Source organism: Rhagoletis pomonella, unplaced genomic scaffold (genome assembly GCF_013731165.1).
Source record: "Rhagoletis pomonella isolate Grant_MI unplaced genomic scaffold, Rhpom_1.0 Rhpom_scaffold_05357, whole genome shotgun sequence".
Taxonomy (NCBI): Eukaryota; Metazoa; Arthropoda; class Insecta; order Diptera; family Tephritidae; genus Rhagoletis; species Rhagoletis pomonella.
The window spans coordinates 1-12,442 of record NW_023463897.1 but is presented as its reverse complement, the minus strand read 5'-3'; the positions used below and the strand labels follow the sequence as shown (position 1 = coordinate 12,442).

The 12,442-nt window shown below is 40.9% G+C and overlaps 2 protein-coding genes across 3 annotated transcripts; one reads left to right on the top strand and one right to left on the bottom strand.

The window, feature by feature from the left end:
• The first annotated feature begins 3 nt into the window (after window positions 1-3).
• LOC118755120 lies at window positions 4-12,060 on the top strand. 2 transcript variants are annotated; one of them, XM_036489966.1, is made up of 3 exons: window positions 4-79; window positions 261-522; window positions 10,697-12,060. In XM_036489966.1, exon 3 carries the CDS (start codon window positions 10,698-10,700, stop codon window positions 11,982-11,984), a length of 1,287 nt encoding a protein of 428 aa, XP_036345859.1. In that variant the 5' UTR covers window positions 4-79; window positions 261-522; window position 10,697; the 3' UTR covers window positions 11,985-12,060. The 2 variants fall into 2 exon arrangements, with proteins under 2 accessions (XP_036345859.1, XP_036345858.1); XM_036489965.1 differs by having other exon boundaries at window positions 13-522.
• On the bottom strand, window positions 7,975-9,107 carry LOC118755121 (myb-like protein I). The gene is made up of 2 exons (XM_036489967.1): window positions 9,060-9,107; window positions 7,975-8,925 (listed from the first exon to the last, which is right to left on the bottom strand). The coding sequence occupies exons 1-2, from the start codon at window positions 9,105-9,107 to the stop codon at window positions 7,975-7,977; spliced, it is 999 nt and encodes a 332-aa protein (XP_036345860.1).
• Window positions 12,061-12,442: the final 382 nt, after the last annotated feature.

Here is a 12,442-nt window from a genome sequence, read left to right as displayed (position 1 = left end):
CTAACTTTTTAAACTTTCTATTGGATTTCAATCACCAGCGATTACGGACGTTCCGCCACCACACCACTTCATAATCAAGGTAATATTGTAAGCCCCCTTGAATTTTAATATACCTATTAAATAAACCGTCAAACTTAATTGTATTTCAAACTAAAACCTGGTGCTTTTGTTTTCTTATCTTTCCAATAAAAAACACTGGTGCACTTATCGAGTCTATACCCATTAAGTCGCCAGGGTTTTTCATGGTCCATCTTCGCCAGGAACTATAATTAACCAGAGCAAAGCAAATACAGTCCACTGCAGCTAAACAAAGGCGCCATTCTTTGAATATACCAGCGGTCAAGGGTCACTAGCGGTCTCCAGATTATTACATCTGCGTATACAACCGTCCGCCAGCATCAACTGGAGAATTGCCACAAACACCAGCGTGAAGTTACAATAAGTCGGGAACGTACCACATCAGTACACAACACCCAAATTAAGCACCAGCACCACATTAAAAAACATTCAGGAGTTTTAAAGGTATGTGGTTGACATTTCAAATTTCTTGCACATTCTCGTATACGTAATACGGCAAATATTTAAAATACCAAAAACCTGCGCATATCCAAAATTATCGCCAGTGATCTTGTGGAAATCATCAGTGCATTGATATCACTTTTTGTGTTCTTTCGCACTTAATTAGTAAATAACGTTGTGAACAAATATCTGCAGCAATACACAAGTGTGGGTTAGAGTAGATTTTTTCTGTGCTTAACACCACCTCAGTTGTTAGTGTAACCTTAATTTATAGCGAGCACACTTTTTACAAGTTTTTTTGTTTTTCTTATTATATTTAGTTTCGTGTTTTCAAACTCACTTATTCAAATTTGCAAAACATCGATTTTATTATTTTTCACATCGAGTTTGCTTTCAATATTTTCAAACAATCGTGTTGCAAGCATTTGTTAATTGGTCAAATCATCGGCACTAACAACAATTCACTGAGTTGAGGATACATAACCTCACTTGTGACTGCACTTGTTACACACATTTGGTTTCACATTGGGACACTTTTTAACTTCTGCAATTCTGCATCCACAAGATCACTTTGAACGATTAATCAACAAAAATAATATATGCGTAGCACAGTTGAATTATTTCACATTTATACACAAATATTTCGCTGAGAGTTGGGTGGCGAGTATCAGTTCCTGTAATCTTAGAAGATTTTCATTAGTGTACGCGAGTATACATAAATACATATATTTACATACATATATTACGCTTGATATTTAATAAATAATTTGATATCCGTGCGAAATTGCACCTAAATTGCGGTGTTAACTTATTTGATTGTGGTGGTTTATTCGCTTAAAACTTTGGGAAAGTTATAATTTTCGAAGTGCTCTCGTAACTTATTTTCATTAGGATCTTAAAAATGGAAACATTTATCCGATTAGCTGATGTTGTGCCTGAGTTTGAGGCCGACTACAATAGCATGACTGAAACGGAGCACACAAAATACACTCTTGCCATCCAGCAAGAGGAACTGAAAGCCATGTGGAGGAAAGCAAAGATAGCGTACGAAGAGTATTTGAGTTCAGGTGCGGTAGAAGCAAAATCAGCCTCAGTGAAGGCTAAGTATAAAAGTACCTATTCTACTTATCTGCGCTGCATGTCGAACATGGCAGAACTCCATGCGAAGCTCGTCAAAAGTGACAAAGATACCGAGGATATGTCGGCCAGAGAACACAACATCCATCTCCCACCGTGTGATACGGATGTGTTCAAAGGCGATTATCTCTCGTGGCCTACATTCCGTGACATGTTTACGGCCATTTATATCAATAATAAGCGCCTCACTCCTGTAGAAAAGTTGTTTCATTTGAACCAGAAAACTCAGGGGGAGGCCAAAGAGATAGTTAGCAAATGTGATGTTACAAACGAGGGCTTCAATACTGCATGGAAAAACCTTTGTGATAGGTTCGAGAATAAACGCATTCTAGTGAATTCGCAGATAAAGATTCTTTTTAACCTAGAGGCAGTAGAAAGTGAGTGCGGTACTTCATTAAAAAAGTTACAGCGAAATATTAATAATTGTTTATCGGCTTTGCGATGTCATCAAATTGACGTATCCAATTGGGACGCCATCGTTACATATCTCTGCTCCACGAAATTGCCAGAGAGTACGTTGGCTCTTTGGGAACAAACAATTGAAAATAAAACCGAAATTGCCAAGTGGGAGGATATGGATAAATTCCTCTCTAATAGGTTTCAAACACTTGAAACAATATCAGATATTAAAGCTGTAAAACACCCTCGATTTTCAAAGCCCCAAAATAGCAAAAACAATGAAACTCAGAAAAGGCACGGGGCCTACCAAGCAAGCGTAGCCAAGATTCTGTGCAAATTTTGTAAAGGCAATAATCACAAACTGTCAAAATGCCAAAAATTTCTTAAAATAACAACGGCAGACAGAATCGCCTTCATTAAAAATAATCATGGTTGCTTGAATTGCTTATCTTCTGGACATACTGTGACTAGGTGTACATGCTCATTTAATTGCAGCGTCTGTCACCAAAGACACCACACGCTCCTTCACATTCAAGCATTTCAGCCAAAAGCAACTATGAACCAAAGGCATCAAACAAACGTATCCGATGGGTTAGAGAACATCGCGTCAACTTCTGCTCAAGCTCAGGCAAGACACGATGCTTCCAAAGCAAACAAAGGACCAACCCAAAATGTCCAATCCTGCTTTGCTAATACCAACATAGGAATTCTATTAGGGACCGCCCGAGTCAATATATATTTTAATAATACAAATTTTTCGGCCCGCGCTCTAATAGATTCCGGATCGGAGTGCTCTTTCATTACTGAAAGACTTAAGCGTAGGATTAATCTGCCCTCGAGGAGGATACAAGCTCAAGTATCTGGAATAAATAACACAGTCTCAGCTCAAGTAAAAGAGGCGTGTTTTATACAACTGCGGTCACCAATTGACCCACTGATCAATATAGATACCACCGTGTTAGTATTACCACAATTAACTGGAAATCTACCGACTTGCCAAATCGATGCTAGGACTAAGCAAGCGTTTCCAGAGTTAGTTTTAGCAGACAAGAGATTTTATGTAAGTGAGCAAGTTGATCTTGTCCTCGGTGGAGATATTTACGCACAAATAATGCTAGGCGGTATAAGGAAAGACGTACTGGGAACTCTTCTTGCTCAGGAAACCGTCTTCGGCTGGATTCTCACCGGTCAAACTGACACAAGTACCCCAGCGAATAAGTGCGTATCATTTTTTAGCGAAATAAATTTAGACAAACGCTTAGCGTCCTTTTGGGAATTGGAAGATATCCCAAGAAATAAGACCTACAACAAAGATGAAACCTATTGCGAGGAACTTTATAAAAGCACTACTAAACGGAATAAAGCAGGCAAATATATGGTGTCACTGCCGTTCAAACAGGATTTTCCAACTAACGTACGATTAGGTCCGTCACTTAAGATCGCTTGCTCACAATTTTTTCGAAGTGAAACGCGTTTAGCAAAGGATCCACCTTTACAATCAGAATACAATAGGGTCTTGTCTGAATACGAGACATTGGGCCACATGACTCGGATTCCTGAACATATTCCTGGAGACGAATGTGAGAACTACTTCCTACCTCATCATGCTGTCAGGAAAGAGGAAAGCACTACCACCAAAGTGCGAGTAGTCTTTAACGCATCGTGTCCGACTGCAAACGGAGTCAGTCTCAACGACATCCTCCACCCAGGTCCAGTCCTGCAAAGTGACTTGACAATTTTAATATTACGGTGGAGACTATTTCAATATGTGTTTAACAGCGACATCGAAAAGATGTATCGCCAAATTTTATTAAACCCTGATCAAACCAAATATCAACGTATTGTTTTCCGAAAAAGCTCAAGCGAACCAATTAATTTATATGAACTGAACACGGTTACCTTCGGTGTTAATTGCGCACCTTACTTAGCAATTAGAACCCTACTTCAATTAGCTGACGATGTAGAGAGTCTATATCCTGTAGCTTCAGATATATTGAAAAAATGTATGTATGTCGACGATGTTTTAGCAGGAGGACATACCATCGAATCTACCATCAAAGCTAAAGACGAGGTATCAATGGTTTTACAATCTGCTGGATTCCCGCTACGAAAATGGACATCCAACTGCGAAAAAATACTGGAAGGATTACCCAAATCACACCTTTTGAACGAAGATTTTTTGGATTTTGAGGACACCAGTACCGTCAAGGCGTTGGGCATCAGATGGAATGCCCATTCTGATAAGTTTTATTTTACTGCCAAGCCATTGGAGACTGAGGTTCGCTTTACAAAAAGAGCAATACTTTCGGCTATTGCAAAATTATTTGACCCATTAGGATGGCTCGCGCCATTTGTAGTTACAGCAAAAATTATAATGCAAGACATTTGGTTGGAAGGAACAGGTTGGGACGAAATTGTCTCAACTGCATCGTCCGATCGTTGGCAAAACTTTGTAGAGAGCTACTGCCACATCGACAAAATTCGTATTCCTCGTTGGGTATACTTTTCTCCTACAGATAAAATAGAACTTCATGGCTTCTGCGATGCCTCAGAAAAGGCATACGCAGCCACTATTTTTCTTCGGGTTCAAAAAGCGGAAAAGGTATTTGTCAATCTTCTACTGGCTAAGTCCAGAGTGGCACCGGTCAAAACTATTTCGTTACCACGATTGGAGCTGTGCGGTGCTGTTCTGCTTGCAGAACTTGTTGAATCGATCGTTAGCAATCTCACTTTAGGCCAGTTTACCACACATCTGTGGACGGATTCGACTATTGTCCTAGCCTGGATTCGAAAACCTCCCTGCTCATGGTCAACATTTGTTGCCCATCGCGTAACAAAAATCATTGAGAAAGTTGGAAGCCAAAATTGGCTCCATGTGGATTCAGCATCAAATCCATCAGATTTAGCTAGCAGGGGTATTATTGCGCAAGAATTGGTAGCCTCTTCCTTGTGGTGGGAGGGTCCTTCTTGGTTGCAAGAAGAAAGAACACAGTGGCCCACACAGGAAAAGGACTATAAGACACAGTTAGAACAAAAAAGGGTACAGGTTCATGCGACCACGGCAGTCGATATTAGTAATGATATTCTTGAAAGATTTTCCGATCTACCGAGAGCTTTGAGAGTTCTATCATACGTACTGAGATTCTCCCAAAGAACTCGCCGTAACACTAGAGCTTCATTTCAAGCGGAATCTTGTTCGATTTCAGCTGATGAAATCAAAGCAACGACTCAACGCTTAATAATTATCTGCCAGAAGCAGCATTATGGTCAGGAGTACTCATCACTGAAATCGGCAAAATTAATAAGTCCAAAAAGTGAAATCTTGTCCCTGAACCCATACATCGACAAGGAAAATATAATTAGGACAGGTGGTCGCCTTGGAAAATCTTTAGATCTCGCTTATAACGAGCGCCACCCAATTATCTTTCCATATAATAGCAACTTGTGTCGTCTTATAGTCCAGTTCGTTCAAAAAGTATCACTGCATGGTGAGAATCAGCTTATGTTGCGCTTGATTAGAACGCAATATTGGATACCTCGAGTCCAGAATATGATCAAATCGACAATTCACAACTGTAAGATCTGTACGATCTACCGAAAACGGTCGCAAACGCAGCTTATGGGCATTCTTCCTAAAGAACGCACCACATTTTCACGCGCGTTTACTAACACAGGTGTCGACTTCACCGGACCTTTCGACATAAAGAACTACAACGGACGAGGTTGCAGGGTGTCTAAGGGGTACGTATGTCTGTTTGTGTGCTTTGCAACCAAGGCGATCCATTTGGAAGCCACCTCTGATTTAAGCACACAGTCATTCTTGGCAGCATTTGCAAGATTCGTGGGGAGGCGAGGGTGCCCAAAAAATGTTTACTCCGACAACGGTACCAACTTTGTCGGAGCTTCGCGATCGCTAATATCAGAATTCAAAGCCTTTATGGCCGAAGCCCGCAATAACACCATAACAAAATACACCCATCAAATGCTTACATGGCATTTCATTCCCGCCGCAGCTCCCCACATGGGTGGATTGTGGGAGGCGGGAGTCAAAAGTTTTAAATGCCACTTCACAAAAATCGCTTCAAACTATAAATATACATTCGAAGAATTTACGACCCTTCTATGCAGAGTTGAGTCATGCCTCAACTAGCGACCCCTCAGTCCCTCTTCAAACCAACCCTCAAACTTAGAGCCACTTACTCCAGGTCACTTCTTAGTCGGCGGGCACCTTCTCGCTCCTCCTGAAATAGACGCTGATGAACACCGTGCGTCGATTGTGAATCGTTGGCAAAGACTGAAGGCTCTACATCATACGTTCTGCAAGAGGTGGAAAACAGAATACCTGTCGGAACTCCAAAAGCGCAATAAGTGGAAATACCCACAAGCCAACTTGAAAAATGGAGACCTCGTCGTTATTAAGGAGGACAACCTACCACCTAACGAGTGGAGATTAGGTAGAATCGTTAACCTACACCCAGGTTCAGATAACCGCGTACGAGTCGTGGAGGTCATGACCGAAAGAGGGCAAGTCACAAGGCCATTAGTAAAACTGGTCTTATTGCCGCCATATAGAGAACAGGATGAGGAACAACCCAGCAACTCTGTCTCATCATCTACGTCGTCGTAAAAACCATCGCGAATTCCCCTTCTCATATACCTATCAGTTCCACTACCAAACCCGCAACAAAAATATGCAGTCTGCTACACACTGCATTGGCCTACATAAATACTTATGTAATACATATAACATCATGTCTTACAAGTCATCAACCAACAAAATACCGCAAAACCGAAACGCATATGCGTGTTTTACAAATATCATGGAGTCGTAAGATTCCTTCGCAGAGATTTGGAACATGAAGTCACAATCAAAATTCGATAACGAAATCAAGAGTCAAACAAATCCCCGACTGTTATCCTTTCTCATTTACCAATTTTTTAAGCTTTAATGTTGAATGATCTTGGGAAACTCTTTGAATACTGTAGTTAATCAGTAAGTGAAATGTTTCAGTATCCGAAATCAAACAAAATTATCGAATTCCGGCTGTAGACTGCATGCGTTCAAGAGACAATTTTGTGAAGTAATCTTCAGCACATAAATGATCATTTACATATGTACTAACATAAAAACGTAGAGCCGAACCTCAAAAGAGATTTGTACAAGGATTGCGCTGTGTTTAATAGGCGTGTTTGGCACGCCTACACACAAGACTTCGCATATGAACCGTTTCGACGGTAGTAGAAAGAATTTTGGAATACCTTAAAGGCAGCATGATTTTATAGAAAACTAATCGGAACTTTGTTTGCATACAAAAGCATAAAAAAAAAAAAAAACCAAAGTTTGCCCCAATCAGTTTACTAAGCAAACGTAAGAAAATTATTGGAGTTCCAATAGTTTATTCCAAACATAAAAATCAGGTTTCTTTAAGGTATTTACTTTAGGTTCAAAAGAGGGTGTGTTGCATTCGCGTAAATTGTATATAGAAAATACCTTCACTTAAGAAGGCCTACCTGACTTATCTTCTGGGATAATTTAATCGCATGATCTTTATTTTCAACAAAAAAAAAAAAAAAAATAATCGACCCAGCCTAATGTGCCTATGCAGATCCTTTACACAAATGAGAATGAAAGTCCCTACCAGAACAGGTTATCCAGACTACCATTAACATTTTTGTTTTTCAAATCCTAAACGCAAACGCAAATTACTACGAATATTTACAATAAACAAACGTAGGAAGAGTTTAGAAACTTTAAATTCTGATTTTTACTAGGATAGCTACCCAGTTTGTTCTGGTAAAGTTATTCCATTCAACAAACTATTCAGTGCTACATAAACATTAAACAAACAAATAAATGGAGCCACTTACCCTAACCCGTTCGACGTTGGTTGACTCGTCGACAAACATAGCTGCAGCGTATTAACGTTTTTTTTTAGGAAGCCATTTAAAAATTTGTAAAATAATCTCATCCGACAACGAGCTAAAATGATCCTTTCCATCGTTAACATGATCACGCAACTGTTGTTGTCGAAACAAGAAGAAATTGTCATATAAAGCCATATGTGGATGCTGCTCATTAGGTTTTTGCTTCTGCTGATGTTGGCTTAGATTTTGAACTTGCCTCTGCAACTGCTGCTGTTGAAGCTGTTGTCGCTGTTGTTGTTTGATTATAGTTATCTGCTTGCTGGTTGAAGGCATGGGCATGTAATTGGATGCATATAATATAGGATTGGGATTTGTTGAGTTATTTATTGTAGCGATGCCATTACCTCCTATGCTCTCATGCTGTGAAGCATTTCTTACTGTTCGATTATGGTTGTTGCCAGAAACTGTAGCCAACGGACTGCGTGTGCTTCTGCCTGCTGAAGGCGAGTTGGAATTCGAATTTGTAACATTTGGTTGTGATGCAGACGCGGACGACGAACTACTGCCTGCACCCACACCAAATATAGCGACTTTCCTATATTGAGGTAATACTTTATCTACATTTTTAGATTGACATTGTTGCAGCTGCAACGTTTGTTTGCTTTCGTCACCAAAGGAGTCTAATGTATTGTTGTTATTATTATTGCAATGTTGATGATTTGCATTACTACACTCGGGTTCAATATGGCTGATGTTGGGGCTACCTATTATTGTATTATTTTCACTGCTAAGCGTACTGTCCAAATGTCGGTAGGAAGCAATACGATTGTGACACATCTTTGGTGCATCCAAATTTGGAGTAACCCCATTCGAATTTTCATCTGTACTTGGTGATGAGTTTGTTTCAATTTTAGCTAGTTTCCAACTGTTGATGGGAATAGTTTTGACACGTTTTCTGAATTCTTCAATTTGCGATCTCAGCGAAGATCCACCTAAACAAAAAGACTGCAGATTACATATACTAACAATACAAACGAAAAAAAAACCTGCACCGCCTTTTGTTTAACAACAAGTAAAATTGACGGAAGACAGCACATCTTCGGTCGCAGCTAGCTCAATTGGATTGGAGCACCTCTCACCTCTGCCGCTTCTGATTCTGTCGCGCCGTTGGATGTGCTAATAGGCATATTTGTGAATTTAAACTTTTGCGTTATTGCGCGTAGTGAAGAAATATTTTCCGAGGGGCTCTCGTCGGTGGAAGGTAGAGAATACGGTCCGGCCGATTCTTCCGCGATGCGACGAATTCCCCATCCATCCTTCAGGTCCACTGGGTTTTGACGTGCAAGGATGGGGTGCTTAATTGCGTGAATGGTATCCGTGACATATTTCTAACGGAAGCTGAAAGCAGAAGGTGAAAAATATTCAATTAAAATATTGTTGACAAAAATACACTACTTACCGTCTCGTGTCATTCAGGAAATGCTTGACTTAGGCTGCAATTCGATGAATGAAATGTCAACAATGATCGTAAATTTTACGCTATGTGAAAGCAACACCGCCTCAGTGTGGCACAGGGTATCACAAAAAAAAAAAAAATAAATAAATAAAAATAAAAAAAAATCAAGACTCCTCCACTTCAACAACCACGACTGAAAACGGAAAGGTCGCGCTATATGCAAAGTAAAGTTTATTTTATAAAAAGCATGATTGTTGTATTTTATTCGGAAAACCTCAATTCGAGCTCAGCCCCATTGAAAGAAGAAGAAGTGTTGTTTTCGAAACCTCGATAACTTTATTGAAACTTTGTTGAAACTAATTTTTGTATTGAAACTAACTGTATTGAAACTAATTTTTAAATTTATGTAATTTCTTCGCTCTCTAAAAGGGCTATGGATTCGGGTTCACAAAGAATCCTGTACAATATATATATATATACATATATATATATATACATATATATATATATATACATATATATATACACTTATTTTAATGCGACTTTGTACGATAGCGCCCCCACGCAACTGATGAGCTTTGCTTCTAAATTGTTTTTGTTACATATGTTCGGCACCGAATATCGAAAGTCCCGGATACCTTTAAAATCGGTACCGAGTTGGTATGAGTACTCATATGTGTTGACTCATCACATCTCTAATGTAAGAACGTAAGTTCAATTTACGCTCTTGGTTGACAGCGCAGCCAGGATTAGGACTCCCCTACGATCGGTAAACTGAAAATCTACTACGCAACTCGATACCGGCGAACTCCTTAGATTTGCTCGGGACAAAGCAAAGCTTATTAAATATGCATTTCCTTTTAATAAAATCATGAGTTAATCAATTTTGAAGTGCCCTCCAACTTAGGAATATCAAAATAAATCATTAAGTTGTGATACTACCAAGCACATTCATAAGCACTAGCGGTTGAACCGATTCAGCGAAGTCCCGCACCATGCGAACAAATAATGAAACGGTTTATTCTTTCGGGTGGGAGGCCAAGGTAAACACACTATAGTCATTCTTTCACCTAGTGTACGATATAAGCGAATTATTATTCAGCCACTATACACTGCAGGGCATGGAATTAGTCCTCAAAAAATAAAAAAATAAAAATAATAATAATAAAGTAAAATAAAAATAGTAATAAGAAATGTAAATCATTAGCAATTAAATATGCGTATGTATATATGTATAACTTGCCACCCAGCTAAGGTTTTAAAATACACAATGAACCATAATTGTGCATACGGCGATAAAAAGGGGGTTTAACTTTACAGAATGCCTCGCTTCACGGCCACCCGCACTAAGACCGAAAAACGTGTCGATCATTTTAAGATTCCTTGTCGGTTGTGCGGTAACAACCACGGAGTACGACTCTGCCCCATATACCGAGGGAAATCCGCAGAGGAAAGGTTGCGGGCGATTTTGATACATCGGTACTGTCCCAACTGTTTGTCGCCATTCCATCGGATCGAAATATGTGGAAGCAATGACCGATGCCACCGCTGCGGCGAAAAGCACCATACCTCCCTGCATATTGAAGACTACGGCGATCCAAGGGAAACGACGGAAAATCACCCCGATAACGACGACGGCTCTGACGGAGCGATTTCGCTCTACGGTTCCGATCAAACGACGTCATGGGCGAAGCAGGTAGAGGCAGAAGAGGTGGAAAGACGGGAAGAGATAATCCCTTCACCACCAGACGGCGGCTTGAAAACCCGCAAGATTCGACCGCCGCTACAGCACGAACTTGAAGCAGACAGTCCCATTCCAGCAGTGCTCACACACACACAGCCAACGGGCGGTCAACGAAATGACGCGGAAACTAGTCCTTTTCGCTCATATCGGCGCGGAACCAATTCTGGCCACCGAGATGACGCGGAAACTCGTCCTTTTCGCTCATTTTGGCGCAAACGTAATTGCAGCCAGCGTGATGGCGCGGAAACTCGTCCTTTTCGCTCGTCGCGTTGGCAAGCAATAAGGGCCGCACGACACCGACGTGGCGACCGTTCCTCCCTCACCATCCAACGCATTCCATCGGGTGGATTCCGGACAGGCAAGTTAAAAACAATCGCGGTTCCAGCACCAATAATGCGCTCATTCGTAGCCATCGCCCCAACCGCAATTGTACGAATCGAGTCAGGCGGCCGACTTCATCTGGTGCGGGCGTTGATTGACTCTTGCGCCCCCAGCAGTACCATCGACAGGGACCTAGCACGGGAGCTTCAGCTCGAAGTCAGCAACGCCCGCGCGAAAACATGTTCCCTCGTGCTGCGAGGAAAGTACGGGGTCGCGGAACGAGTAATTACTCAGGCCAGGCTAGTTACGCGATACAACCGACTCAGCCCCGCGGCTAACATCGACCCAACGATAGCGACGCCGTTTCAATTTATGCGTCTGGCGGATCCACAGTTCTATCGGGCCACCCCCACTCGACTAACACTTGGCGCTGATGTATACGCCCAGGTCATGGTATGTGGCACTCCGCCAACAACGATCGGCGGTTTACTGGCGCAAGCTTCCATGTTCGGGCTGATTATATCAGGAGCTCACCAAATGTGACAAAATAGTTAAAATTTTATATTTAGTATTCATGAATACATACCGAATTTAAATAAAAGTGCAATGAAATGATCAACCACACCTTTTTTTCCTATTAGCTTTTTCTTCCATTTTTCCCCGTAGCTAGAGATTGCAAGGAGGACCGGAGAACGTGCGGACTAGATCCCCGGGCAAGGACCAATCTGCGGCAGAATTCACAAAGTTAAAGAACATAATTTACAATGTAAATAAATGTAAATGTAAGGTGTGGTGGCTGAACCATCCTTGAAACGTTGCTTATAGCAAGGGGGCCGGTATGTTTAGGCCTCCACGCTAAATCAAATACTTAAAGTAAATTATCGGGTGTACCACCCTAATGTTAATTTAACAGATGCACACACATACACATTCGTATGTGAAACAAGACAAAAAAAAAACTGCACTTTTCCTGTCAGTGCACCTTCGTTAAATTTCCCCTG

Coding starts and splice junctions, on each gene's coding strand:
- LOC118755121 (XM_036489967.1), bottom strand. CDS start 9,107: ATGCCTATTAGCACATCCAACGGCGCGACAGAATCAGAAGCGGCAGAG. Junction 8,926..9,059: donor CAGAATCAGAAGCGGCAGAG/GTGAGAGGTGCT, acceptor TGTAATCTGCAG/TCTTTTTGTTTAGGTGGATC.
- LOC118755120 (XM_036489966.1), top strand. CDS start 10,698: ATGCCTCGCTTCACGGCCACCCGCACTAAGACCGAAAAACGTGTCGAT.